Source organism: Dermochelys coriacea, chromosome 10 (assembly GCF_009764565.3).
Source record: "Dermochelys coriacea isolate rDerCor1 chromosome 10, rDerCor1.pri.v4, whole genome shotgun sequence".
NCBI lineage: Eukaryota > Metazoa > Chordata > Testudines > Dermochelyidae > Dermochelys > Dermochelys coriacea.
In genome coordinates this window covers 13,228,194-13,253,042 of record NC_050077.1, presented here as the reverse complement: position 1 = coordinate 13,253,042, position 24,849 = coordinate 13,228,194, and the positions used below count along the sequence as shown (strand labels likewise).

General features: G+C 41.0%; 2 protein-coding genes across 4 annotated transcripts in view; one reads left to right on the top strand and one right to left on the bottom strand.

Annotated features, from left to right (window-relative positions):
- Nucleotides 1-24,849, bottom strand: part of C10H7orf50 (chromosome 10 C7orf50 homolog) — a 210,391-nt gene that overhangs the window by 26,436 nt on the left and 159,106 nt on the right. For all 3 annotated transcript variants that reach the window (XM_043494406.1, XM_043494407.1, XM_043494405.1), the window contains one exon: nt 9,932-10,113. In XM_043494406.1, the coding sequence (XP_043350341.1) occupies nt 9,932-10,113 (182 nt within the window). The remainder of the gene's footprint in view (nt 1-9,931; nt 10,114-24,849) is intronic.
- GPR146 (G protein-coupled receptor 146) overlaps nt 21,568-24,849 on the top strand; it is a 78,051-nt gene continuing 74,769 nt past the window's right edge. The window contains exon 1 of the mRNA XM_038418182.2: nt 21,568-22,137. The gene's annotated coding sequence lies outside the window, so the exon portion shown is untranslated. The remainder of the gene's footprint in view (nt 22,138-24,849) is intronic.

Below are 24,849 nucleotides of genomic sequence, written 5' to 3'. Positions count from 1 at the left end.
AGACCCAGAACTGATCCCCGTGGGACCTCACTCATTATGCCCTTCCGGCATGACTGTGAATCACTTATAGCTACTCTCTGGGAATGATTTTCCAACCAGTTCTGCACCAAATTTACAGTAGCGCCATGTAGGTTGCATTTCCCTAGTTTATGAGACGGTCATGTGAGACAGCATCAAAAGCCTTACTGAAGTCAAAATATACCATACCTACCCCCTCATCCTTCCCCTCCTCCCCGCCCCTACTCCCATCCACAAGGCTTGTCCCCATAGTGCGAGCCTGAGTCAGTTGACCAGGACTCTGACATTCACTGCAGCTTTTTTTTGCTGCCTATCTGTACCCTGAGTGGCAGCTTGTGGATTAAAGCATCTGGCCCTCCCTCTTGGTGACTCCTCCCTGAGGCACAGCCTGAACTATTGATTCACTGCCAGTGTATTTAGAGGTGCACAAAGAAACAAGATATACATAAGCCATGAGCCCAAAAAATAAGGAGTGTAGATGTTAATGTGTCTGCAGCACTGCAGCAAAACATGTTAAACCACAAATGGAAAGAGCAGCTACTCCATCATGTAATTACTAATCCTTCTAAAATAACAGTTGTACAACAGCTGCACAATATTCCTGCAGCAGGACATTTTGAGGTTAGGAAAATACTGGCATGGGTCCAAAAGCAGTTCATTATGTCAGCTGCCACCAAGATACAGAAAACTGAATCCAAGTGCAGTGACTACATCTATAGGGACAGAAAATAACCAAGTGGTTTGCAGTTTAACATCTTGATGAAATGGAAAAAGTTGTGTGCTACTCCCTACTACTATGGGAGTGTAAGATGACATTCATCTGGTTCTCAATGTTCGCTTTTGAAAGTCAGATTAAGAGGAGAAGACTATCACCCAATAATCTCTATATATTAATATCTAAACCTATCTGTATTACTCCAAGCCAGGACTGTACTTCACTTTGCTAGAGCCACGTTGAAATGGGAAGTAATTACTGTTGGAACAGCAAGGTGGGTGAGGTAATATCTTTTATTGGACTAATTTCTTCTGTTGGTCCAATAAGAGATATTATTTCACCTACCTTGTCTCTCTCATATCCTGAGACCAACACGGCTAAAACATCATTGCAAACAAGTCTGAATAACACAGAGCATGAGAAATTATTATGCTCAAGGTTGGTAAATCCATGGGAAATACTGTCATTACCATGAGAATGAATAATTATTAAAGAGACCTAGGGGTTACAGTGGACAGAAAATTAAACACACGCTTGCAATGTGATATGGCCACAAAAAAGATCAATTCAATTTTGCCCCTCATAAGCAAAACATCGCAGCATGGAGCCAGGGCTTGGGCCAGCCAGTGTGGCTGGGGTGGGCTGGCCGGAAGCCTGAAGCTTGGAGTGGTTTGGCCAGGGCAAAGAAAATAGGAGGTGGGTCCTGAGATGGAGAGTTGAAGGCGGCACTGAAGGTGCAAGTCTCTGAAGTCAGGGTCGAAGCAAAAAGTGGCCTGTCTAAACTTAAAATGGTCACTGTCTCATTGCAGTGCAGAATGTGAATTTATCGCCTATCTGGCAGTGTCCATTTAAAGTATCTGGAAATTGTTCTGATTTTTTCATCTGATCTGATGAATTTGATGGAATGGCCAGAATCATGTATGACTAAATTACAATTCATCACGTTTCTAGTTTATCCCTACCCCAAAAAGGTTTCCATTAAAAAAACAAAACACCCCCCCTTCAATTATTAAAAACAAAAATATCCCTATTACACAATTTCCTTAATCTATGAGGCAATGCTTCTCTTTCAAGTCACTTTAAAGCACCAGTTTTTTAAGGGAACCCCCAAGAGGTTCCTAATTATAATAGTTTTTTGCTTCTCTTAAATCAGTTGAAAGAATTTTTTCCCCAGAGGTTTATTCACATTCCACTCTAGATAATAACTAACTGTGACACAATCTGATCAACTCTTGAGCAGTCTTTATGCAATTCAGGATAACATATGGGCTTCTGCATACATAATATTTCCCTCTCATATGGGGAATTCCCTATCTTGTCTAGTGAGAAGTGTGCAATGAGACTTTGCTGTTCTATGTATTAGAGTCAACATCAATCCAAAGGCGTCACAAATTCCTCAGCCTTTCAAATGTTACATAATTCAGTAACTGCATTCTGGGGACATAAACAAATCACCACTCATTTGGAAAAGAAATCTGGATATAGAGATATGTTTAAGAATTTGCTCTTGGACCTTATATGAAGCTGTATAGTTTATGGAGTGGCTGGGAATTTATGGAATCTTTATGACACACTCTGGTTTATATACTAGCTATCATCATATGTTTTATTATTTATGTATTTATGCCTAAAACTACATGATTCTTTAGCATTATATCGTAGGTCCTATTTATTTCACAGTTATGAGTACACTCAGGGCCTGGAATGTCAAATTCTGCATAAACCATTTTCTTGCTATTATTCTAAGGAAGAAAACCTATCCCAAAGTTTTAACAATATTTGCACTGGAGTCTGAACATGGTTTTGTTTTGAACTTAATTTTCATGACATCCGTATTATATATTACTAGACTTTAACGCCAGAAGACACCATTATGGAAGTCTGACCTTCAGCATAACATGGGTCATAGATGGCCCATTCCTGCATTAAGCCCATAACTTCTAGTTGAGCTAGAGCAACCATGTCTTTTAGAAAGACATCACGCTTCATTGAAAGTAAAAACTGATTTAAATTTTATTACACAAAATACTAAGATTACAGTAAAAATAAATTTGCTGCCGTTTCCACAATCAGAGCATTAATTTATCTGTACCAAAACCTAATATGACCCACCAATTAAAAGAGAATCTAAATATGCTCTAATTTGGTTTAACCGCAATCATAAAAAGAACAACAACAACAACAACAACAACAACAAAAGTTGAGTTAAAGGTTCTTCTTCAGAACAGAGAGTGATCTCACTCTGTTCTTTTCTATCTCTGGAGGGAGAGCCAGTGAAACAAGGTCACTGGTTTCTCTGCCACTCAACCCTATTGTATTTGCAGAGAATATCCCCACTGATGTCTTCCCTAAACAAATTTGCTGTATCCTAAGAGAGGGAGAGAAGGAGGGAGGGAGGAAGCAGACTGGATGTTAAATTTCTGTCAAACCCAAATTACTCTGTGGGCTCTGAAAGGAAATATCTATCTGTATGTTTAGAGTTCCAAAGCATCTACTACCCCCATATCTAAAATCCTAATACTAGATATTAAGCTAGATATTACTGGCCTCCTCTAGAAGCTCTCTAGGAGTCTGGTGGTAGGAGCCTGGTAACAAATCCCAACTCACATACAGCTTGTCTTCTGATAAGCAAAGTTATTTTGAGCTGAAACAATTTGGCACTGCTATTATCAGGCTTGGCCAAGGGCTAGGACCCCTTTGATTCTGCTGACAGAGCTAATGCCTTTGGTTAGCAAGGTCTCTAGTTCTAGAGCTGGTTGCAGTACTATCAGAATTGACCCACAGTTTGACTGAAAATCACAAAAGCTGCATTTTTACTTTTGTGGTTTGGGATATGCCCTGTTTCTCTGGTATTTCTTTTAAAAAATGTTTTATAGTTCTCTAGATACACTCTAAATCATTCTGTTGGCCAGGTGCCATTAAAAAGAGTGATTTGCAGAGGAAGGTAAAATCTATCAGGAAACAGAGATGATCCTCCCCAGGAAAGTGTTTTGACACTAGATGTTATTTGGTGTGACATAGAGCATTTCAAAGCAGGGGATGGTGGGTGGGGAGTTCCAAAGTACTTTTTAGCAGTAGGTGATAAATGACATCTCAGGTAGGGATGGTTCATAGCTATATCCAGTTAGGGAGCTTAATTCATCTCCTTTTCAATTCAGATGTGTATATGGAATCAATCTTGGCATCCCACTTGTTTTGGTTATCTCTGAGTGATCACTGTATGGGTTCCATGGGTGCTGGATGAGGCCATGTGTGCAGATCCACATAACAGCACACTCCTAAATCAGGCACAATAGAAAGAACAGCTCTAGGACCAAGTGAGTTGCCAAGACAAAGCAAGTTTTGCCAGACATTTTAGTGCCATGGCAAATCAACCATCTCTCATCAATATCTCTTATTAGTACTCCCACGAGTTGCAATATCCTTTTCTTGGAGCCAACTAGCACTCAGAAAGGTGTGAATTTTTCCCCAACTCTGAAATCTTCTAAGTAATTAAAAGAAATAATCTCTAAATTCAGCCTTCAAACTGAATCCTCACTGATCACTATAAATGAAGGGCAGCCACGTTAACAGGATGGCTTTTGAAACTAAGATCTGATCCATGTTCCCAAATGAACACTATAACCCTCTGCCCTTTGAGCCCTTTTTAGCCCTTTTATATAATCTGGCATATTTTCTAGTCTGTCTTCCTAGCCTTCGGTCTTCTTCTGTTCCCCAGACATCCTTCATCTGTTTCTCTACCTACATTATTTGCTCCTCTCCCATCCCATGTTCTTATAATCTCTCCGCCTCCCCCCCTGAGTCCACATTCTTTCCCCTCCACATTCCCTCAAATCTTTTCCCCGGTTTCCCTTTGATGGGGACTGGTACTTGCAGATTATAGACATGCTGGGATCTTCAAACTGAAGAAACCAAGTTGGAGGGAGCTGCCAAAGCCTCTATTTTGAGGGTGACGTGAAATGAGATAAGCATGGAGAAGCAAGGGTTTCTTCTCCCCCTTTCCTCTTTTCACTGGCCAAGGCAAGGGGAGATGGAAAAGAGTCTTCCCCCTCTTTAGGAAGGAGACTAGAAGGAAATGGCAGAAGCTTTGGTCTGCCCTCTGCTGGTTGCATCTGGTCTCACACTAGTGAACAGAAAGCAATTCAAAGCTTCTGGTCTGCACGGGGGGTTGTAAACCCATCCAAAGGATCAGTCCATGAGATAAATACCTGGGTTTCCCCAACGTCCAGTTTTGGCATATTATTTGCAAGCTGACACTAGCTTATGACTTTTTCTTTGGAACTGATTTATCTTGATACTTGGCGGATTGCATAAAACCCCACGTACCTGTATAATTGTTAGGAGGATCCATAATTTCGAAGGACCAGCAAGTTCAGATAAAATAACTATCTGAAGTTTTTGGAAGCTAGAAATGCTTTGGTTAACTTTTTAAAAAATGTTCATGCCTCTCTATACTTCCTGATTTCATTCAGAATTAAAAGCATAAATATCAAAACACCAAAAGAAAAAAAAATACTCTCATGAGCCTTTTACTGCATCTAAAACCAAGAACAGGAAATCTCATGAAAAAGTCTGTTCTTAGATTTACAGACTAATTTCTTGGTCAAACAGGACAAGAGATGTTCAGCTGCTGAGCTTTGGGATGTTTTTCCAAACTAAATATTTTGGTGGCTTCCCCAACACTAGCTCATATTATCAACAAATACTAAATATTGACCGACCTTCAAAGTTGTTAGCTATAGGGCACTAGTACACAGAAATTTTATACCTTATAAGATTCTATGACAATTAAAAACATGTTTAAAATGAAAAAAAATTTACACAAAATTCAGATATGACAAAGGCCAGAAAATGTTCTGATCAGGTCTCTGTCATGCATGTTTTTTTTTAATTTTTAGACCTGATAAACTAAGGACGCAAGCTGAGTCTTACCTTTAAATTTCCAGACTTTTGTCAGGGCACCAGTGTGTCACATCTGATATTATTTAAATACATGGTGTTTTTATTTTTAATATAACCAAATATTAGGAAACACTGTAATTAAAGTGTTCCTTACTAGTGTGACTTAAATTCCTTCAATTACAAGGAGGCATTGTCATCTGAAATCACTTTAAAGTGTTTCTGATCAACTAAGGAGCCTTTTAATGAACATCCTTATACTTACAAGGGATTTTCTTTTTGAAGTCAGCTGAAAAAATAAATCTGCTTTAGAGAATATTAAGGTTCATTTCCTGATGGATTTGTCCCTGTTGGCTCATATGTGATCAATGAAATGACTAATGGATTGTAGTTCCTGGGAATCCACCCAGACAGAACTGATTTTACCTGGCTTGTCCTTCGTCATCTTCCCATTTCATTTTGTGCCCCTTATCTATTTGTGAATGTAGTCACCTATCCTGCTTAGGCCTGCATTTATGACAGTGCTGATATGGCCATAGTCTAGGGCTTCCTGCCTTTCACCAGAGCAGAGTCTCTGGTGATGTAAATTGTGATTTACACCACCTGAGGATTTAGACCATAATATTTAATATAGTGGTATCTCATCGTAGCATAGGATATTATGTTGCCAGGGCCCAGACTTCTCTAATTCCTCTGCTCCTCATTAGTAACAAACTTATAGTTCAATTTCTAGCACACTGTGCCTAGCACTACAGAACTTTCTGAAGGCAGGCAACCAACAGTGTTAATGCAGGATTGGGGGAGGAAGGGGACAAGCAAAAGCAGTTATTTCTACCACAGAAAGTCTAGTGCTGCTGTGCCATGCTGAGTATTATTTTCAATGCAAGTGTGATATTTTTATCATCAGGAGATAAAGTAACCGATCAACAATTACTACCTGCCCCATTCTGTGCATGCCTTATTCCCTCTTATAAATGTTATCCCTTCATCTCACCTAGGAGGATGAGGCATGTCTTGGGGGAGAGATGTTACGCACCATCAAAGAAGGAACTCTAGCTTGTGGGCTGAGTGCTACTTCCATTTTATTTTCAAATTACCCCATAAAGGTTGCTCCTGAACCAGGGTCTTCTATATAAAGAAGTACTAACAAAACATAAAAATCAACTCTTGTTTCTTTCCTTCCCTTATCATCTTTCTTTCTTTTCTTTCAGTATCATTTGAAATGGGTTGCCCCATCTCTGGTGAGAATATATTATTTATTCTGTCCCACATAGTAGAACAGCTAAACAAAAGAACTAATAACTCTTGGAATATGTAAACAATCTCCTCACTCCTAAAAACAACAACTTAAATGTTCCCATGCATCTCTAGCATATAGATCTGTATATGAATCTCTCACTGAAGGTTTTCTAATATTTTCCTCTGAATTCCCTTAACTTGTCAAAAAACCCTTCACTATAACAACTTGGTGTTGATTTCTCTTAGTGAATTCAGAAGCCAATGTGGCGCTGTGTAATGTTAGGAATAGTCTGTAGTTAATGAACTGAAACACCAGTCTCAGCCTTCACTGAGACGTGAAGTTCCACTTGTTCCATAGGAGATTCACCCTGTACTCAGACAGTTAAGCTTCCATCCCATTTAGCAACTATTTTATCTTTGGTAGGTCATATTACCGAGAAGGGTCAAAACATACCCACAACATTCTCCTTTGTTTATTTCAAATTTCATACAACTATTGTATCTGTGCTACTGCCTTGTCTTCCACCATATTACTTTCTTGAGAAAATGAGTGTAGGTATAACAAAACACAAGGACTAAAATTCTGGCCCTATTGAAGTCAGTGAAAGTTTTGCCATTGACTTAAATGGGGCCAGGATTTCATTCTAGATTCTCTTGAGGATACAAAACAAAGGCATGTTCCTTTGCGACAAATTTAAATTCAGGTTGTTTTGTTGCCCATCTCTAGGGGTTTAGGAAGTTTCCCAAATGAATAAAGATCAGGCAGATTATTCTATAATTTATATTACTGCAGGAGAGCTAACTGGAATTCAAGGTTGGAAACCTACATCAACATGTTTGCTCTGCAGTTCCGCATCTTGCAACCTCTTTCTGTCAAGCTTACTAGACACAAGTCAGTGGTTTATGCAATAATTCCCTGGATATCCTACTGCGGTATATATCCACAGGACTCCATCTTTTTATTTCCTGACCGAACTGTGTATCAACTGTACTTTGACAGCTTCAAAGGTAATTTAGTAGTGGGTCAAGTGAAACTCTTGTAGTCAAATTTATTTAACTGCAAAGAAAAAATACTCTCAGAAGGTGACATAACGTACCACCTAAGTAAGCAAAAATCAAAAAGATAATACTAGAATATTAACCAAAAAACCCACAGCTTGTTCCTTTGCTTTCCAATCCTGAAAACCATTATCTCCATATCCACCACTAATTCACACACATTCCTTAGTACAGTTGAAACAGATGGTAGCTAGCTGCCAATCAAACTGCAGTTCAAAACAATGGTGAAGTATCCCAGCTGTTTTCCAGATTGAAAATATTATTGTCATTTTGCTATCACTCCATGATGAAGTTTATGTAACAAAAATGCACGTGTCCCCCAGTCTGGAACGCAATTAATTTCCTCCTGCCTCACTGAGAGTTGTAATAAGTTGTAAGTAACCATTCAGACTATCTGAGAATTTCAGTATTAAGCACTACCAGAACCAGAAAACTGGGGCTATTCCAAGTGGTATTCTTTGTAACATGCAAATCTGGAGTTTTTAGAGGTGTTGGGTAGCTTGCAGTTTGGAAAAAAAACAAAACAAACAAACACTCCTTTCCTGTTTATCCATAATGTCTAATTGGCTGAAGCATGCTATGAAAGTTTCATTGCATTTCTTTTTATTGTAAGCACTGACTTTGCTTTATGCTGGAATTTTACATACAAATAGGCTAGTAAAATATAGTAAATAACTATTTGCAGTCTGAAACCAATCACTTAACTTGTCATGTAATTATAAACCTTTGGTTTGCAAATATAAGCCTTTGTACTTTACGAAGTTTAACACAAAGTTTAGTGCATCTAATTTATAACTGCCAAATGTCATAGTTTGCTTTGGGTGAAATTAAGTAATATTGAATGATCACATATCATTTAATGTAATTTCATTACACAGAGAGTAAAAGCAATGGTCTCTCTTTTAAAACAACAGACTAAATAAATAGAACAAGTTCTCCCAATGCAATCTCTTTAGCAACCTTTGTTAGAAAGATCTCAACAATCCTTTGAAAGTGCAGCAATTCTAGGAATATTTACACTTAGACTGTAAGATCTTCAGGCTCGGGACTGCCTCTCTCTTTAGGGTTGCCAACTTTCTAATCGCACAAAATCGAACACCCTTGCTCTGCCCCTTGCCTCCCTTCCCTGAGGTGCTGCCCATGCCCCACCCCTTCTCTGAAGTCCCACCCCCCACTCACTCTATCCCGTCTCACTCTGTCACTCACTCTCCCTCACCCTCACTAGGCTGGGGCAGGGGTACGGGAGGAGGGGAGGGCTCCGGCTGGAGGTGTGGGCTCCAGGATAGGGCCAAAAATGAGGGATTCAGGGTGTAGGAGGGGGTTCTGAGCTGAGGCAGGGGGTTGAGAGGGGGTGAGGGCTCCAGTGAGAGGTGCGGGCTCTGGGATGGGGCCAGAAATTAGGAATTCAGGGTGTGGGAGGGAGCTCAGGGCTGGGGGTTGGGGTGAGGGCTCTGGCTGGGGTTGAGTGCTCTGGGGTGGGACTGGGGATGAGGGATTTGGGGTGCAGGAGAGGGCACAAGGCTGGGGCAGAGGGTTGGGGTGTGGGGTGCAGGCTCTGGGAGGGAGTTAGTGTGCAGGAGGGGGTTCCGACCTGGGGTAGGGGGTTGGGATGCGGGCTCTGGCTGGGCGGTGCTTACCTCAGGTGGCTCCCTGTCGGTGGCGCAGCTGGACTAAGACAGGCTCCCTGCCTGCCCTGGCTCCGCATGGCTCCCAGAAGCGGCCGGTATGTCTGGCTCCTAGGCACAGGAGGCTCTGTGCACTGCCCGCCCCCACAGGTGCTGCCCCCGCAGCTCCTTTTGGCTGTGGTTTCCAGCCTATGGGAGCTGCGGAGACGGTGCTCACAGCAGGGGCAACGTGCAGAGCCTCCCTGTCTCCTGCTCCTAGGAGTCAGACCTGCTGGCTGCTTGCGGGAGTCGCAGGAAGCCTGCCTTAGCCCTGGTTAAGATATTGTTTACTAATTACTTTTCTTAGGGAGCTTTATATAGATTTTAGGGTTTTTACCTAGTTAAATACTCCAGTGCCAACTCAGCTCCTGATGGTTTTTTGGGCTCTTTTTTCTTAACAGCAATTCCAGCTTCCCGCATCATTTTTTTTTCTTCCTTCTTACGTTCTTTCTTTAGTTTTCTTTCCAATGTCCTCCTTTCCTCTGCCGTAAGTTCCTCCTCCTCCACCTTTTTTGTTCTCTGAAATAAAATACAAGAGTATCTTTAATTGAAGAGCTCATGAAATATTTCATACTAGAAACCAGTGCTCATGCACTGCAGGGAATATTGTTGTGGCTAAGAGTTCACGTCCTAGGGAACATTTACGCAGTGAGTCTTCTCTTCTGAGTTAGGGAAGGAAGGAACACACACAAGTTTCCTTTCCTCTTTTCCTTAGAGGAAATCGTCAGGTTGAAAAAATCCTGTGGAGAAAGGTTTGCATGTGACAAAGTATGGAAGAGGGAAAGTGTCCATATGAGATACTTTAGGGGTCACCAAAACCCTACCATATAGAGGGATTCAAATAACTGAGTGAAGATGGGGAAAAGGAGAAGCTCATTGTGGACATCTGGGGAAGTTTGCACAGAAGTTGAGTGTTTCCTGATGTCTTTGTCAATTCTCCATTCTAGGGGTTCTTAAACTAGGGTACACAAAGGCTTCTGTGATAGCCTCCAAAATCCCCAAGCAAGGAAAACCACAATGAAGACAGGATCTTAGGACGGGGCTACATGAAGCTCTCTAGACACACAAATAGTTTGCTGCATGAAGCAGAGAACCATTACTCTGTCCTTTACGTTTCAGTTGCGGAAAGAAAGGGCAGAGCCAGCATTCTTGACCAAACTCACTTTCAGAAATGTCATGTCACTGGGAATTTACAAAATGCGCACAAAAGAAACTCTCAAACATTTTGAACGTCTCTCAAAACTCTCTGGCTCACACCTGAGTATCACAGCATGTTCATTAGAAGTCTGGTGTATCCAAGTAGTCTACATCTTAACGCTTAATAGACAAGACAGCTTTTCAATATTTTGCTACAGTCGTTTATTCCCAATCACCAATAACAAAGCACGTTTCTAAATTATGGTCCTGTGACAGACTGGGGTAGGCTTGTACCCAGTTATGTCACACATTTTGTTTTCTGGCTTTCATTTTGTATCTGAGCATACTTGATGTTTTATGTTGCGAGCCAGTTTAAACAATATATGTGTACCCGGGTTGTGATGTTTAACAAGGTCCTATGGAGGACATGGGTGCTTCTAAATCAGGAAGAATCATCAACAAGAACTAGCCAGGACTTCAGACTTGCTAATGACTTTTATCCACTAGCCCACTACCTATGAAACAGTAGTATTCTGTACATGAACCCAGCATGACTGGGGTATGGGGTTTCACATGTGGACTTCATGGCTGTGTTTATAAGCAAGAAGGTTTCTGGATAGAAGAGGCTGACCACCACCAACAGCAAGACGGACTTGTTACAGGGGAGACAGGGGAGTTTCTGCCTAGTCTAAACATGGACAGTCCTCAAACAGAGAGATGAGATCTGTCTAACAGGTGGGGATTGCATTCAGTTGTTTGTTGTTTTGCCTAGATCCATGGACAGTGGGTGAAGCGTCCCCTCGGGGAGGCTAGCTCCTTGTTCTGTCTCTTCTGCCCCAGGCCCCGCCCCCTCCCCACTTGTCACGGGTGTCCCTCCTCTCCTTCCCACTTGTTGCCCCCCCGCCACCACTTGCCATTCCCTCCTCCCCCCAGTTTGACCCCCTCACCACCTGCCACCCACCTCTCCTTCCCCCCCCCGCTCAGCCCCCCTGCCACCACTTGCATCCCACCTCTTCTTCTCCCCGCTAGACTCCCATCTCACCGCATCCCTGCTCCACCACCCATGGCAAGCAGCGGATGGCGGGGAGGAGGGACCAGTGAGTGGCAGAGTAGGGTCCCAGCGGGGGGGAGGGACTGGCAATCAGCAGTGGAAGGTAGGGGGAGGAGGAACTGGCAAGTGGCAGCAGGGACCTCCAGAGAGAGGGGTGGAGAGGAGCAGCCAAGTGGAGAATGCTGAGCTTTTATATGCGCCATGCAGGTTCCAAGGCAGCTCAGGAGGTGGTATCTGCTACTCAACTTTCTGGATTCATCAGTAATCTCCCTGGGGAGTCCAAGGGACCCAGGAAGCTGAGTGGCAGATAACACCTGCTCAACCGCCCGGGAACCTGCATGGCACATAATAAATAAGCAAAAACATCCTGTAGAAGCCCACTCCCAGCAGGGAGGGGAAGAGGCGGGGCCACCATGGCCCAGGCATGTGGTGGCAGGGGCGGTGGTGCCTGTGCCAGGGGAGGCTTAGCCTCTCCTGGCCTATTATATCCGCTGCCCCTGCCCAGATCTGTAACTTTCCTGAGTTGTCAAAAGTAAAGTGTGTGTATTTAAGAAGTCCATTTGCAAAGTGTGTTTTCCTTTTGGAAAGGTGTCCCCAAAGACTTAGGCTATGAACCAGAGTTCCCACAGGGGTTGAACCCTGGGGTGAGTGTGGATAAGCACCTGAGGAAGTCGGGGGAGGGAGAGGGGGGAGTTCTGTGTTGGTTCCAGAGCTTAGGGCAGTTGGACTCCAGAGTCCCATATCCCAAGTAGGAGGCCAGACAGCGAGTCTGCACCCTGGGAATGTTCCTGATAGGCCAGAACTAGATACTGTGTCTGGACTCTGCCCAGGCCCAGCTGACTCGAAAGCATTTGGGATTCAACGGTTAAGTCTGATTATAAACATGCTGGTGACCATCCAGTAGGGTATTCAGCCAAGTCTGTAACAGGCTCCATAATATCCTCTTTAGCTTTGAGAAGGCATTTATAACAAGAGATCAAATTTGGTAAAAATGAATCCCCCATGAGGAGGATTTCAATTGCGTACCTACAGTCTCAAAGTACCTACAGTACCATACTTGCAAAGCAGGGAAAAAAATAATTCCAAGGGACATTGTTGTACCTATATACCATAGCATACGGAGCACACGGAAGCCCAACTGAACATATCCACCAACAATATAACTAACCATTCTCTGTGCTTCCTTTTCACCTATTATGAATATAAGGCACCCAAGACTGAAACCAGAATTGCACAAAAAGATAACCAATTACAATAAAAGGCTGGTTAAATTACACGTCCCTATTAAGGGCCAAACCCTTAATGTATCAATCAGTGAATGTTTGTGAAGTGTTTTAAAATGAAAATCACAATGTAAAGGCTAAGTATCATTATTATTTTTACATGCAGAGACAAGGAGATGTTAGATAAAATACCTGTATGCAACTGATTTGCCCAAGACACCTGCTGAGAACTAAACATTTTTCTGTCTGCATTCACATATCATCCAAGTTTACTCCGACTCATCTCCCCAACCTGGTGCTTTCAAAGACTAAACTGATCTGAACAAGACAGAGACAGAAAACAGATATTTGAATAAATGAGGGAAAGTCTAAGAAAGAACATTTGCTTTGTTTTCTAAAACATTTTCTTGAGCAGAGGTTGCATGCACATGCACAAACACTTAGAAAAATCAAGCAACTTGAGTACGCACTGCATTTGTACTGAAGAGGTTTTGTAACTCATACTGAAAAGAATTAGTATCTAGAATGAAGGTAATTATTTTCCAGGAAGCGAAGTTTTCACTTGATAAGCTGCTGTAGTATTTACTGAAATAACAATCTAGCCACGCAAAATCCAGGAAAAAGTGTGGAGTCATTCCTAAAATGCTTGTGAAAGATTACTATAGCAGCTGTCCAATAGAGGACACACTATGTTTAATCTTCTTTTAAAAATAATGTAATGAATGTGTTTTCTTTTCTCCTTGAGCCATGAAGCTTTCAAATAAAGTGACTGTGGCACATCATTAGAATAGTTCTGAGAAAGAGGCCTCTTGGATCCGCATACTTACAGTAAATGTGCATCTCTCCATCTTCCCTTCCCCCTCACATTCCGCACATTATCAGAAAGCTTTTTATCCCTCTCCCTCTTGCTCCCGTAAAACAACACAAGTTACTGTATCCATGTAATTAGGTCTAAATACAAAGTCCCAATCGCTGACATTTGTTTCAAGCATAACAATTTTTGCTCTTCAGTGCCATCTGAAACAAAAGCACTATTCTCCCTTTAGACTGGAATTTATCCTGTGTTAAGAGAGTCCGAGTTTATACATCAAGATACCTTCTGGCACAACAACCTATAATCCATTCTGATTAAAACATGATCCACCCAGGCTTCTGTTCAACGTTCCCAACACATTCACTATGAACATGCTAGGAATTTTATAATTCACAGAATCTTTCTAATTACACTGAGCTTTAACCCTTTCATACTAGCTTCATTGGTTTTTATAAATATATTTACTGTGGAAGCCAGGAGTTTCAGTCTTGCTAATGAAATTTGTATGCAATCTAGCTGCATATTGTACATTAGATTTAAGTATCTAAGAATGAGTGCAAGCCACAAAATCACAGACCAACATTTTCAAATGAATTTCAAAGAGCATCCCTCCCCTCAGCCTCATCAATACCCCTACTGCCTGCCCCCAACACTGCCACCACTAAGCTCACTGCCCCCTCCAGCCCCACCAATACCTCACAGCCATCTCCTTCCCCCACAACTAATGCCCCCATTCAATCTCCCTGCTGAGTACAAAGCATCCAAGACAAAAACCAGAATTGCATGCACAGATTATTATAACATTATAATATTTTATAAAATTATAAAATTGATGCACAGATTATTATTGCATGCACAGATTATTATAAAAGGCTGGCTAAACTACACTTCCTTGGTGATAAAGCCTTAATATGTCATTCAATGAATGTTTGTGAAATGCTTTAAAATGAAAATCACAGTGTCAAGGCTAAGTATCATTATTTACATGCAAAGGGAAGGGTATGTTAGATAATATAATACCTGTATGCAACCTGATTTGCCAAAGACACCTGCTAAAAGCTCAACATTTGTTCACATATCATCCAAATTTACTCTGACTCATCTCCCTAATCTGGTGCTTTCAAAGATTAAACTGATCTCAACAAGACAGAGTGGCTGGAGCTGTTCATCTCTCCCTGAACACCCCCATCCACTCCTTCCTTGCTGCAGCCAAGGCCCAGGGAAGAATGAGTCATGACCCTCTCCCTGAAACAATCACCTGCCCCCAACCTTGGACCTGCCTCTGCCTCATGCTGTCCAGGCTCTGTGATACCACCAAGGCTCCACATTTCAATTCTCCCTCCTCCCTCATTATCATAAGCAGAAGCAGAGCAGAGATCACCAACAATACAAGAATCTTGTGCATCACCCACACATGCACATCAGTCTCTCTCATTGACTTGGGGCAGGGCTGATGCGCATGTGTGGCTGACACAAAGCATTCTGGGTAATGTAGTTTTTATATGGGAGAAAATATTATTAAGTCAGGAGTTTTTTGGTTGCAAATGGGAGTCTCCCTGACATACAGAGACTTGGACTATTGTCTACACTACCATTTATGTCGGCAAAATTTATGTTGCTCAGTGGTGTGAATATTCCATCCCCTTGAGCAACATACGTTACACAGGCATAAGCAGTCATGTGCACAGTGCTACGTCTCCCGCTGCTCGGTGGGGGTGGTTTAATTTTATCGATGAGCGAGCTCTCTCCCGTTGGCATAGAGTGGCTACACAAGCGATCTTACAGTGGCACAGCTGCATGGATACAGCTGTGTCACTGTAAACTCTCTAGTGTAGACATAAATTTTGTATGAAGCTTGGATTTGAATCCAGGTTCCTCAAAGTTTGAGGAGTGGTTCAGATGTAGAGTTTTGGTGTGGTCACATCTTTATTTAAAGAATAACAAAAAAATTATGATTTCACTTGTTTTATTTAGATTATAATGTTTCAAGTTATCTTTTTCCATCTTTGTAAGGTGACATGGTAATTTCTGGTGCTTTTTAAAAAAAATATAATAAATAATAAATAATAATAATAATGTAAATCCACATATGAGCATGTGATACATTTGTTTGTTGAGGTGATAAATTTAAAATGTGTGCAATACATTTGCTTATTTGCAAAGCCTGCTCCTAGCTATTACGCCACCTTGGTTTGTGAACTCCTTAGGTCTCAGTCTAAACAAAGGGTTCAGAGTAGCAGCCGTGTTAGTCTGTATTCACAAAAAGAAAAGGAGTACTTGTGGCACCTTAGAGACTAATAAATTTGTTAGTCTCTAAGGTGCCACAAGTACTCCTTTTCTTTTAGTCTAAACAAAGTCAGGCTATGTTAGCGCTTGAATAAAAGACATCCAGAGAAAACCCAGTGGATTTTGTGATAAAGGATGTGACCCTCTTCAGCTTGGAGTTTTTCCTGAACCAATGCCCTGACAAGGTGTTATGGGGCTTTTGCTACCAGGTGGGCCATATTTTAAATAAGACAGACAAAAAATTCCTAACTGCTTGTGCTCACTGAAGAGCCAGGTCACTTTCTGCAAAAGTAAGGAGGGATCCTAGCTCTGATGTTTTCTCCAAATTCCTATTTGGGTAACTACTTTCCATCTATTGTAACTTAAAACGCCCCTTGCATTTGCAATTACATGCAGTTGTCTATCTCTTCATTTCTTCTCTTAAATTGTTTAATGGTGTTGCACTTGTTTCACTCCAGAGGTGGCTACATTTCAATGGTGGGCAAATTGATTCCTATATATCACTATAAAATATTTCCAGATAACAATACTTTAGTAATAAAAAGAATTCAAAAATTATGCACTGGGATAATACTATCAATATAAAAATCAGCATGGAGAGTTTGGCTAATATCATGTACTCTCTCCTAATTCAGTCACACTCTTTCAGAAACTGCTTCAATCTACAAAACATGATAGCAATATAAACTTTGTTGGTGAAAATGAAAACATTGTGTATATATAAGGAAACCATAAAATGGTAAGGGACTATTTAGCTCTGCACACTGATAATACAAGATGGAACAATATATCTCTAAATCATTACTTATAATTTGAAACAGGTCTTTAACAACTAAAAGGCCCTACACAAAGATACCTATTGAATAGGCTTTGATAAGAGAATGAGTGGTTTCAGTTTAGTTCCTAGCCGACAGATAGTTACATTATAATTGGCATCCTTATTGGCTGACTAAGAAGACAGGCTAAGGATTGAATGGGCAAAGAGACAGTAAAATACCATCACCCTCACAGAGATGGTCCTTCTAGGACAGAGGTGGGCAAACTACAGCCCGTGGGACCCCCCTGCCCGGCACCGGGCTCTCCCCCACTGTTCCCCTGTGCAGCGTCAGCTCACTGCACCGCTGGCGCAATGCTCCAGGTGGTGTGGCGGGGCTGCGAGCTTCTGGGGCAATGCAGCTGCAGAGCCTGGCCTGACCCGGTGCTCTGTGCTATGCGATAAGGGGGCAGGGAGCAGGATGGGTTAGATAGAGGGCAGGGGAGTTTGGGGGGGGTGACTGGGGGGTGGTTAGGGGGTGGGGGGCTGGATGGGGTCAGGGCAGTCAGAGCATGGGGAACAGGGGGGTTGAATGAGAGCAGGAGTCCCAGGGGGCAGTAAAGAAGGGGGGGGTAGATGGGGCAGCAGGGGCAGTCAGGGGCAGGGGTTCTGGGGGCGGTCAGGGGACAGAGAGAAAGGGTGGTTGGATGGGGCAGGGGTCCCAGGGGGGCCGTCAGAGAACGGCGGGGTTGGGTGGGGCAGGAATCCCGGGGGGGGGGCTGTCAGGGGGCGAGAGGGGGGGGTTGATGGGGGGGAATGGGCCACGACCCCCTCCCCTAACCAGCCCTCCATACAATTTTTGAAACCCAATGCGGCCCTCAGGCCAAAAAGTTTGCCTGCTCCTGTTTCAGGACACCACTGAGGAACATTGGTTGGGCAGTGTGGGGAAACTCACACAGTACGCTGTTCGTGCCACAGTACCCAGTGTAACAGCAGCTTGGAACTCAGCAAATCACATAAGGCCATCTACAAGGGTTGGCATTAAACCACTTCCTCTCACCAAAAATAACAAAGAGAGAAAAACATTAAAATCATACATGAATGTTTCCTATTTGGTATAACTTTCCATCCTACGCTCAAGCCAGTCAGACTTGGGCTGTAGTGGTCTGTCAGGGAGAATCAGTTTCAAAAGTCCTCAGCTGAGGAAGCCCTGCTGCTTATGAGAGTGTATAAAACCAGGAACCAACAACAAGACCCTCCTAGTAGATCTCAGCTAAAACCTCACCATACAATCTATCCAACAGCCAGATGGCAGATCGTTTAGGGCTTCAAAGATTATCACTAGCACCATAAACTGCACTCAGAAATGAAAAGGAAACAATGGGAAGACTTGAAGAGTTATATGCTCATAGTGGCTATTTAGGGATTGAATAAAAAGCTGTGTCAACAGGAACAACTGCAGATTTACAGCTGTAAAGCAGAAGGAAGTTGAAGTGGTTGTCTATTCATATGTCCATCACTCCAGAGCCCAGTTACACTTCCATCAAAAACTAATGGCTGGAAGACCTGGCCAGTAAGATGAATATAATACAGTAAACTCAATGCAATTATAAGGATACAACTATAATTAATTCTGTCATGTCTCCCCATAACAAGAAATATATATTTGAAGAATAACCGGCAAAAAGATGTATGGTAGGTTACAGTTTTGTTCCTCATATTTCCATAGTATATAGGAGAGGGTGCATTTTAAGATTAGCTGAACATATGGTTTTAGGTACAAGAAACTGTACTGGACTACATGACAAACTGAAAGTGGTTTTGTTTTTAACTAGATTTTTTTCTCATTACCTGCTTTCCATAATGACCATTAATCTAAATCTCAGGCCACCTGACACTTAGATAATACTCAGGACATTATTCTAAAGGCCCATGATCCTTGCTCACCTGCTTCAGGATTCCCACCTTTACATTGTCACTGTTGTGTGATGGCAACAAAATGGAGTTTATTAAACTTGTGATCTCTGAAGAAAAGACTGTGGCAGGGGAACCTAATTTTTTATTCATACGGGCTTCCCAGTTATTACCAATTAGGCTCTGGGTCACAACTGTCTTGAGTCTGTGTTCTTTGTTACTTGTTCTGCTTGCCAACCCATTCTATGTGATGCCCTTGTCAACCCCTGGCAATAACAAGCACAAACAGAGCCAAGTGGCTGCACATTTAGCTGCTGCATCATGGCCAAGAACATACAGATTTCTACTGCTGCAGAGTACTGTGTCGAGGCCACATTAGGCCATTAGGAAGGTAGGAGAACTACTTGTGGCCCACTGATTGCAGTTCAGTGACCCTTACAGAACTGGAAGTGACTACAAAGAATGTGGAGGAACAGAGGATGAGGAACAAAACAAATGAGACACACCAAACACACAATGCTAAAGACAAGAAAGAACACCACAAAATGGCATGAAAAAGGGAGGAAGCCAAATTCACCATTGATTCAGGTGGATCCAGTTCCACAAAAGTTGCAACCTTTTCTACTAGCACGCAGAAGACAACAAGGGAATGGAAGACCATGGGCAAGGATGAAGAGATATGACAGAGTTAAAGGAAGCACCAACAAAAGTTCAGATGAACAAATCTTAACATGAACAACAGTGACAAATATACTGAGGACACAACAGATTTCCCCAAAGAGGAAGATGAGAAAGGACTCCCACTTTGCTCCTATCAGAAGCATTATATTGCCTTGGTCTTCGGTTTTAATCAGAGTTATTCCCATTATTTTTAAACAGTGATGCCAAAAGGGGTTTGTTCACACAAGAGACCAAAAATATGATTAATTTCATTTTAAAATGAAATCTTTTGCCACCCAATTTTAAAGTCAGAGTAACTAAAACATTCAGTGTCTTCCCCCACACCAAACACTGACAGATCTGTGGCCATATTCCAGCTAAAACATTCCAACACCTAAAAATATAATTTAAAAGATGCAAAGAACCTGACCAAAGTTATATAACTCTCAAAAGCAAGGTTAATAATGAAAAGGTTGATAGATGATTTATTAATTGAGGCTTTGCCAGACAATTACACTGTAACTATAACTACAGAGGCTACGTAAAAAAACTCACAATCTTACCAACTTCTTTAAACCATTTTCTATAGGTCACCACATTATCAACAGAGAAAGTATGAGCATAAATAGCATTTTAAGTTTCATGAAGATACAGAGAGCAGACTTGAAATCAAAGTAGACTCCCCCCACAATATACGCCTTTCAACAGACGGACACTTACTTTATAAAGAAAATTGATTTTTATGCCCATAATAATATTCTTAGAATCCAATAAATACTTTAAAAAATGTACAAACACTATCTGGACAAAAGGAAAAATATTTTTAAAGTGACACATTGTACAAAGAAATAAACTGTTGTTTCTTTTAAAATAATTTTCATAAAAGCTAAATTGTTCGTACAATCTTACAACTCTTGGCAACAGAAACACTGGGATGAAATTACATTAATTTGATTTGGAAAGGTTTCTATAGATGCAATTCAGGCAGAAAAACCTCAAATAAGTGCTGCATAAAGCCAGATTTAAATAAGAACAAGCTTTTGTATCTTTCTGATCCAGGAAAGGATTCCTTCAGCTACTGTATACGTGAAGGGAGAAAAAGTGCATGCGTACACACACAGAGATGTACAGTATCTTCTGTATCTCTCAAACACAACAGGCAGGTATCATTTGCAACTAAAATTGAACTCAGCAGGCATGCAATTTCACTGGCATCAAAAAATAGCCAATTAAAAGCTTTAACTATTTCATATATCTGCATACATGTTTCTGAAGAGTACACAAAATGTTATCAATAAGAAATGCTGAATAAGAAAAAAATTTGGTAAATTTAAATTAAACAGAAGAGTTTAAGTGCACATGGGAGAAAAATATTTGCAGAAACTATTATGTCAATTAAATTTCACTAGAATGTATGTTCCTTTAAAGTGATATGTACTGAAACTGATCACGTTCTGAAATATGAATTAGTATTTTATTTCTCAACTTCTATCAGTCATACTGCAGTGTCATTATTCTGAACACAACACAGGCCTAAGGAACAACAAGAAGCAATCTTGCGAATGCAGCTTTGCTTAGCCTGTAACTATGGCACTGACAGGAATCTGTACATATCTGCAAGACTATTTTACTTATTCCCTAACCATGGTTTGCTTAATTAAACCAGCTCATTCTGATTAAATGGCAATGCAGCAGAAGACAGAACAAGGTCAGAAAAACAGTTTTACTCTTTTATTTGGTACTCAGATTTGTGAAATTATTCCATCCTCTGCTAGCCACCCCCAAAAGAAATAAATTAACAGAATGGTTTTAAATAAAAGGAGCCTGAGATTGTTATGGGAACATCTGAATAAACAACATAGTATTCAGCACTTGCATCATCTTCAACAAAGTTATCTCTTTAAGGGTGCGAATAAAATTACCCCAAATATTGAACAGCTTTAGACTTAGGAAAGGTAGAAACAGAGAATAAGATGTTTTGTAGTTCTTGCTGGAGAAGAAAACAAGAGCTTGGTCTCCTCCAATGAAAGAAGTACCACAGAGAGTAGGCAAGTTGCCAGGCAAGCTCGGCAGCGTGACCACACTGCATTGAGTTTCTTTAATGAAAGCCAGGAAAGAACACATTACACAGTGTTTCTTCTGAGAGCTAGCTAGCCTCCAGTGATTGAAATCAATAAAAACAGTCGGCATGGGGCCCAGTGGGGGAAGAGAGAAATCTCTACTACAGCATTCAGTTTGCTTTCCACTTTCTCCGTCTTCCTAAAGTTAAACTTTGAACACCAAGACAAACTACTTCATTTTCAGCATTCAGAAGATTTTGAAGGGGTGGGGGGAAGACAGCGTTTTAATTTTCCTTCTGCTTTCTGTGCTCCCTCTGCTCTCTTACGGAGTTCAGAAAATGAAAGGGTTGTTTTTAATTTGAATCCCGCCAGGAAGAACTTCTACAGACAAGTGCATCATCCTACACTTCAGAAAAGGGATGAATTTTACAGTGAAAGGATGTTAAGTGGTGAAAGAGAAAAGAAAAAATGAAAACTTATTCAGCAAAAAGTACACTCACTGGATAAAACGTCAACCACTGCTGTGAAACCTTCTGAAACTGCATTCAAAAGAGTAAGACCAGTACAATACATAGTCTAAAGCAGCTGAAACTTATAAAAATACATGCTCAACGCAAAAGACAGGATCACAAGGAAAATAGAGGGTAAGTTGGAGCTGTTTTTAATGATTCGTTTGAAATCAGCAATGCACATTTCCACTGTAGTTTCTATAAGAAGTTTTAAGTGTTTTCTTGTTAACTCAACTCTTTGAAGACTGAATATTTAAAGTTACATACTATTTAAGCAATATGATTTATACCATTTTAAAATTCTGCTAGGTTATTGACCTTCACAGAGAATTATCAAATATCCACAAAATATATTTCCTTGAGTTTTTTTGTTTAGTTTTGTTTATTGACAAGGTACAATCAGGCCATTATGCAACTCCACCCACTCCGTGTTCCATGCTCTCGGAGGTCTGTTTGCTATTTTAATTAGGGAACACTACAGAGATCACAAGTTGAAACTGAACTGAACTTGAGAAACTGCCAGTAATGAAGCTCTAATATGGTAGATATCTATTTGTTTGACCTATTTTACAGAGCACTTAATCACCATAGCAGCTATACTACATACCTAAACTGAGTTCTGTGTGCTGATTTAAAACATAAATTATAGCAAATTGTATATATTTTGGTTAGTCTCAACTGACATCAAAGTGTACATATAAGGTATCTTTTAAAGGCATTTCTAAATCTAAATCAATTTATTATTACACCCAAGGTGGCTTTTTTTGGGGTTGGTATATTGTTTGGAAAATGTTACACAAGTACATTCAGCACTTAAACATTCAGCATAATAATTGACATAACATTTCACAGGGAGATACTAGCAGAAAGTGGTACAGATAGATTACTAATGCAGCAAATCCTTCTACAAGATTTCAGTAATTATAAATAAAATTTTCATTTAGATTATAATGAGACTATGATAACGGATCGATCCTGACCACAGCAAGGATGAGCAAAAATACTGAGTGTGCAGCTTCTTTCATAGTGTTCCAGCAAGCGCAGGAGAGCCAGAGTACCTGATTGTGGGGGTACCCTTTGAGCAAGAGCACCATACATGCCCTGTATGCTGGCTAGCACTTGCTGGTAACAGCAACATATATGCTGACTTACTGCAGGTGGGATGGGGGATGAACTGGGTTCCTCTCAAGTCCCCTGAGGAATGTGTTGTGTGGACTGGTGCAATAAGTATCCGTACCTCCCAGCACAATCCTGTACGTTATAGAGGGAGCATACCTGAATGAGTGTAGGGGTGGAGGATGGGAAGAAGAGACTTTCTGAGCCTCTGCAATTGTGCTCCAGCTGGCTGAATTCATCCCTTGGTGCCTTAAAACACGTTTTCAAAGCAGGGAACCTCATTTATGTCAGGGATGAATTTTAAGCAATACTACATGATGGGAAGAAGCTCACTCTAACTGTTGGAAGCAACTGAAAAATGAAAGTTTGTTTTTAAAAATCCTTTTGGTTAATTTTATTAAGATAAGAAAATTACACTGGTGACCGTTTTAAACAGCTGTCTGACATTCTAAATGATCTTTTATAATCTTCTTAAAAATACAAATGTTTGATATCCACATTGAAGGATGATTTCTTAAGACAAAGTTAGCTAAGGTTTAGGTTCCGGTCATTTGTACAGTCATATTTTTGCATTCAAATGAGGTAATTATATGTGCAGATTAGTAGCTAGGTGTGCTATTATCTGCTTTGCTTGCAGAGCTGTGGGATTTTGTTGGTGCAACAGGTGCATGCACATTGTGCAGGTGCACCCATTGTTCCTGCTTTGGAAATCTGGTCTTTTATGGCCACTTTACTGTTTCCATTACATGGAAATACAAAAGACATTCAATCTTGCAAGTTACCAGACTAACAACGGAATTTGGTTAAAGTCTCCAGAACTGAACTGAGGAGCTGTTACTTTTGCACAAGTATCTACTTAAATAATTTTAAAGCATATATTTTTTCAATCAAATGTTGGGAATAGCTTAGGTAATAATTTCTGAGGTAGCAACACATTTTAAAAATTATTTTCCTTGTTCCAATCTTCAGCACCGTATACAAAAAAAAAAGATACTTGGCAGAGCAGCTGGTCAACATATAATTAGGTAACATCCATTAAAAATAAAAGAACAAGGTTACATACACTTCATGATAGTGACAATATTGCTAGTTTTTGACATCTGCACAGCTACCCCAAATTCCATCTTTCCCCTAAACACTCATCCAAAAATGTTTTCCTTGTTTTGTCCTTTGCCTCTGTAGGCCACCTTGAGCAAATGACAAAACCTAAGGTTAGGGAATGTTGGCAGTCACTGCCACAACAAATGAACTAGCACTTTTTCTACTACTCTTACAGCAAAATACATACCTATGCAGAGGGGCCTATGTGCCACATAAGTCCCACCTAAGCCTTCAAAATGGGGCTTAAATGTGACTTAAGTAATACAAATGGCTTGTGCCAGCCTTCTGTTTGAGGTGAATTTCACATACCCCTCACCACTCTTCTCTTAAGTAGAAGAAAAAGAAATGGCCTCTAGCTCTCCGTAAAGTCTAAGGCCTGCTCTACACTATCGAGTTAGGTTGACATAAGGCAGCTTATGTTGACCTAATTATGTCAGTGTACACACTATAGCCTTGCACCCTACTACACCTACATCATAACTCCACCTCCATGAGAGGTGTAGGGCTTATGTCAGTGTAGTTAGGGTGATGAAGTGTCCATATAGACACTATGGGTTACTTACATTGGCTGTTGACTGTCATTCTTGCTCACAGCTCGGGCTGTCATTCCTGGGCGGGCGGGGGGCTCCA